Here is a 5,011-nt window from a genome sequence, read left to right on the forward strand (position 1 = left end):
TTACACAGGATTAAAAAAGAAACAAAGATGCTTTATATGGCAAGTCATCTGAGAGGCATCACCTGTGCTATAGGAAAAAAAGCGCAGTCCTTACTTGGTGCTTTCTTTCTGGTTCAGCTAAACCACCTCTTTAAAAGGAACAGACCTGAAAGCGCACACTTAAAGAATGTGCGCGCCTGGAAGCTCAGTCAGTAGCAAAGAAAAAAATCAGTGGGATAATTTTTCAATACCTAATGTTTTTAGGTTTTTTGTTTTTTTTTTTTTTAATTTATTCTACGATAGCATAGGTTTTACGACGGCCAGTTGCTTAACTCTAAAGTCACTGCTGAATTATTCCTAATTGTACGTACGGAGGAGATGTGGCTGCAGTGGGTGCGCTGCTCCCGTCGGTCCCCTGGTGCCATGGGAGCACTTCCAGCCAATGCAGATGGATGGCTGCGGCTTGGCGGGGCGGCAGGGGGAGTGGGCAGGAGGTTTTGTTAATTTTTGCCTTGGCATCTCCATAAAAAGAGTCTTTGTAACGTCACCTGGAGGGCAGGTGCCCCCAGGGGATGGTGCGGCCGCTGGTCTTCCATCTCGTGAGGGTTTGGCTCACGAGTTTGGCTGTGGAGGGAGAGGCATGATGAAAGAGAACGGGGTGATGATTTGGATCAAACAAATAAAAAGTACATTGGAAGGGATGGAATGGACAAGAGAAGAGACAGTGCGTGCAAGACACCTGATGATTGCATCTGCCTCTCCCCACAGCTGCCATGCGGATCCCGCCGGTGGCCGTCTCGGCATCCGTGCTGCTGCTGCTGGTGGCTGTGCAAGCGGCCCCGAAGGTGACCCCGGTGGTGATGCTCACCAAGCCAAAGCCAATCCAGCTGCCAGGCGCCGCCGTGCCCTCCCTCACCCCCATCGCAGGGAAAAGCCCTGGCCCAGCAGCCCCGGGCAAAGCCCAGCTGCCCTCCTCCAGCCCCGCTTTCCAAGCGGCCACCACGCTCTTCCCATTTGAGAACGACACGCTGGATGCCGCCGACTTCTTCTTCAACTGCTGCGACTGCTGTCCCCCCATTGCCGCGCCCCGGGGGCCGCCGGGCGAGCCGGGCCCTCCAGGTGCAAACCAGAACAGAGTTATCTGCTCTTGCACCAGGTGGCTCTGCATAGCATATCTCACCATTTTACAGGATTTTGTCTCTTTTATTCTGCTGCAGAAGTGCATAGCTATAGAGTACTGAAGTCTAATGCTGTTATAATGAATAGTGCATCAGTCTGCAAATGCTTGCTTTGCTAGCACCTGTATTGGAGCTAGAAACTATTCAGCCGAGGGAGGGAGGTAAAAATGACAAAATAATTTTTAATACAACACACTCAAGGGATTTTCACCTCCCATAGCTCGGGAGGCTGCAGAAGGTTTTGTGCTCGTGGTGTGGATGGAGTTCTCATCCCGGATGGGTTGTGTTGCGCCGGTTCGAGCTGCTGGAGCCTGCCCCCAGCCTTGCATCCCCAGGTGGATGAAAAGCTACAAAAAAAGAAGCTGACTGCCTCACGCCTTCCCACCTGCTGCTTGTGCAGCGTGCAGCCGCCCGCCGGATCCTACTTCTGTATTTGCAGATTTAATTCTTTTTAAAGAGAGGGGCAATTACGAAGCTAGGGGAGCTCCTTAGATGCGCTCAAATATTAAAGGCAGATTACTTCTGATGTTTTATGAATGCCTGAGCCCCTGCGGCTCTGAGGCAGCTGAAAGTTGGTTTTAAAAAATCTCGAACGATAACCAAGAGCGAAATGCAAAGCGGTAAGCTTTGGGGATTGCAGCAGCGAAAGCAAAGGCTGGGGAGCTGCGTGCTGGACCAGGGCATCCCCGTAGCCTCAGTGGGGCTGTGCAGTGAGGCCCCACCGCCCCTCTCCCTTCTGTCCCTGCAGGGTTTCAGCTGCACTGCCTGCAGCACACGGGGAGCAGGCTCAGGCCAAAACTGCTCGTGTTGGGTCTGCATGGCTGTATGACAGCAAATAAAACAGCCAGCTCTTACCAGGGGGATGGAAACAAAGCTTCCTTTGATCCATGCCTTGATGGCATGCTGCTTACCTGTTATCTTGAATGTTCTCTATGAAGTTAAACCTTTGAGTTACTAAGATAGTTTTGTTGATGTGATTACATTACAGGTCCCAAGGGGGAGAAGGGAGATGCTGGTCTGCAAGGTCTGCCGGGAGCTCCGGGACCTCAGGGTCCTAAAGGCTTTAAAGGAGAAAGAGGTAAAGCAGGCTAACTTCCCATTGGGAAACAAATGCTGTTGTCCATCATTGTAGGAAAATCATTTGGCAATCCTGGCATGAGAAATGCAGAGGTGTCTTCTCCATCTTGCAGCACCCAGAAGCAATAACCTCCCGGTGAGGTGCTGATTAGGGGCAGAAATCTGACTTTAGGGTGAGATGGAGCTGTCTGTGCGATGAGGCTTAGTGCTCTGAGATGCAACTGAGTCTGTGAAGGCAATGCTTGAAAACAAACATTGCTCATTGTGCTGAGGAACGCACAAAATGGTACCCATCCCTTTCTGTATGATGATTTCTGTGCTACAGACGGTATTGCTAATGACATATTCATGGTGGAATATCCTAGGAGGCAAAGGGGAGCAGGGCGAGCGAGGAGCAAGTGGAAGCCCTGGTTATCCAGGCAAGCCTGGGCTGCAAGGTATGTAAGATGGGATATTGTGTTGGACTTTCTGTTTGCTGGTGATGCCCCCCCATCTCCAAACACTCCAATACTAATCCCTTTAACATTTTTTCTTCTCCAACATTGTCCTAGGTGAAGCTGGCGTAAAAGGCAATAAGGGCAACTACGGCTTCCCTGGACTGAAGGGGCAAAAGGGGTCCAAAGGGGACACTTGTGAGAATGGCACCAAGGGGGACAAGGGAGAGAGGGGGGACGTTGGAGACCCAGGGGTGGATGGCGAACAGGGTGACAAGGGGGAAAAGGGGGACACTGGGGACAAGGGGTATTGCGGGGAGCCGGGGGGGAGAGGCCCGAAGGGAGAAAGAGGGGAAGGTGGGACAAAGGGAGAAAAAGGCAGCAAGGGAGAGATGGGGGATGAGGGCATTCAGGGGGCTGAGGGAAAGCAGGGAGAAAAGGGTGAGCAAGGAAGTAAGGGTGACAAAGGGGACCTGGGTCCGGCTGGTGTGACGGGACCGTCTGGGCCCAAAGGGGTGGCTGGCAGCAAGGGGGGGCGAGGGGCCCCGGGGAGGAAAGGTGCCCGTGGGGCCAAGGGCGCCCGTGGGGACGCCGCGAAGCTCCTGAGATCGGCCTTCAGCGCGGGGCTGTCCAAGCCCTTCCCTCCGCCCAACGTCCCCATCCGATTCGACAAGATTCTGTACAACGACCAGGACGATTACAACCCTGCCACCGGGAAATTCAACTGCAGCGTGCCCGGGGCGTACGTCTTTGCCTACCACCTGACGGTGAGAGGGCGTCCGGCCCGTGTCAGCCTGGTGGCCCGCAGCAGAAAAGTGGCCAAGGCCCGCGAGACGCTCTATGGGCAGGAGATCGACCAGGCCTCCTTCCTGACCGTCCTCAAGCTGAGCGCGGGCGACCAGGTGTGGCTGGAGGTGGCCCGGGACTGGAATGGGGTCTATGTCAGCGCTGAGGATGACAGCGTCTTCACAGGGTTTCTTCTGTACCCGGATGTTTTTGAGGTCTTGCTATAGATTTAAAGGGTAAAGCTGTTACTGAGGAATGCACCTTTCTCTCCACCCTTGAGAAGTGATCACTGGTTTGGTGACGCGGTGGTGTATTGGTTTAATTCCTAGGTTTTGTGATCTTGTTACAAAAATGTGCTTGTCAAATAGTGATTAATTTTAACTAGAAGCACCAAGAAGCAGCACATCCTTTGTGCAGGTAGTGACAGCTGAGAGAAAGCATTGCACTAGTGCTGGCAGGACTGGCACGGGGATGGGGAACCAAGGGTCTTCACGTCATGGACTTGAGGCTTGCAATCATCATCATCATCAAATTATGTGACGAAGCTCATTAGCCAACTGAAATTTTAATTAAGCCAGCTCCAGCAGCCCTTGCATGACTGAAACTCCTCTGGACATCAGTACTGGTAACCACTGGAAGGCCGTGGATGTGCTAAAGACTGTAGAGTTTGATTGATAGAGCCGAATCCAAAACAAACATGAGCACTGAGTTCCTTCAAATCACATGTAAAGATGTAAAGGTATTATATCACTGAATAAGTATTCTGTAGTACTTTAGACTTGGTTGTGAATGATATAAAAGTTTATCTAAGAGAGCATTGGGTCTGTTTGATCAGCGTAAAATATATCCCGAGGAAAAAACGTACTCCGAGCTTTCAAAAGTAAGCTTAGGGGATGCTCAGACCACATCGTCAGGCTGCTCTGAAGGCTGTGCTGCTGAGCCACTGGTGATTCCACTAGTGCTGCTGGGATGGCCCTGGGCTGCTGGGATCATCGTGGGAGGCAGCAAGGGTGGCTTTGACACTTGCACGAGTCCCGTGGTGTCGTGGGCATGTGGACAGAGCTTTACAGCACCTCTGGGGTGTTAAATACGGCACACAAAATTGTTCTGATGGCTTTTTTTTTCGGCTAGAAATAAAGCTGAAATCCCATAATTAGCATTCAGTGGCAATGGGATTTGCTCATCTTCTCAGGCAGTCGCAAGCCCAGGACGTTTCCCCAGTGATTTGATGAATGCTGGGTCTGACCCCAACGCAGGCACGGCGAATTGGGTTGCTATTCCCACTGCTCTCAGCTTCCTGGCTTAAATTGCCATCATGCTTTCCATACGCTATTTGAATACCATCATAAATCATGCCCCTCGTGTCTTCTTTTCCCATGGCGCCAAGATGAAACGTTCCTAAGACTTCTTATGTACTCTGAGAAAATTAACATGGGGGAACTGCTGTTAAATTTTCAGATAAAAACAAGGCAATTTTAAAAGGCTGATCCTATCTACTTGGTAAACGTAAGGGGTCCTTCAATTCATCAGCTTCTCAGCCCTGCTTCAATATCAGCA

General features: G+C 51.4%; 1 protein-coding gene across 1 annotated transcript; it reads left to right on the forward strand.

The window, feature by feature from the left end:
- On the forward strand, window positions 700-5,011 carry OTOL1 (otolin 1). Its single transcript, XM_021396075.1, has 4 exons — window positions 700-1,098; window positions 2,146-2,235; window positions 2,600-2,671; window positions 2,786-5,011. Exons 1-4 carry the CDS (start codon window positions 753-755, stop codon window positions 3,679-3,681), a joined length of 1,404 nt encoding a protein of 467 aa, XP_021251750.1. The 5' UTR covers window positions 700-752; the 3' UTR covers window positions 3,682-5,011.

The sequence above is a fragment of the Numida meleagris genome, chromosome 4 (assembly GCF_002078875.1).
Source record: "Numida meleagris isolate 19003 breed g44 Domestic line chromosome 4, NumMel1.0, whole genome shotgun sequence".
Taxonomy (NCBI): domain Eukaryota; kingdom Metazoa; phylum Chordata; class Aves; order Galliformes; family Numididae; genus Numida; species Numida meleagris.

What these genes read in the sequence shown, in the direction of transcription:
- OTOL1 (XM_021396075.1), top strand. Translation starts at nt 753, where the DNA reads ATGCGGATCCCGCCGGTGGCCGTCTCGGCATCCGTGCTGCTGCTGCTG. An exon ending in GGGCGAGCCGGGCCCTCCAG is followed by an intron (nt 1,099 to 2,145) that starts GTGCAAACCAGA and finishes ATTACATTACAG; the next exon opens with GTCCCAAGGGGGAGAAGGGA. An exon ending in AGGCAAGCCTGGGCTGCAAG is followed by an intron (nt 2,672 to 2,785) that starts GTATGTAAGATG and finishes ACATTGTCCTAG; the next exon opens with GTGAAGCTGGCGTAAAAGGC.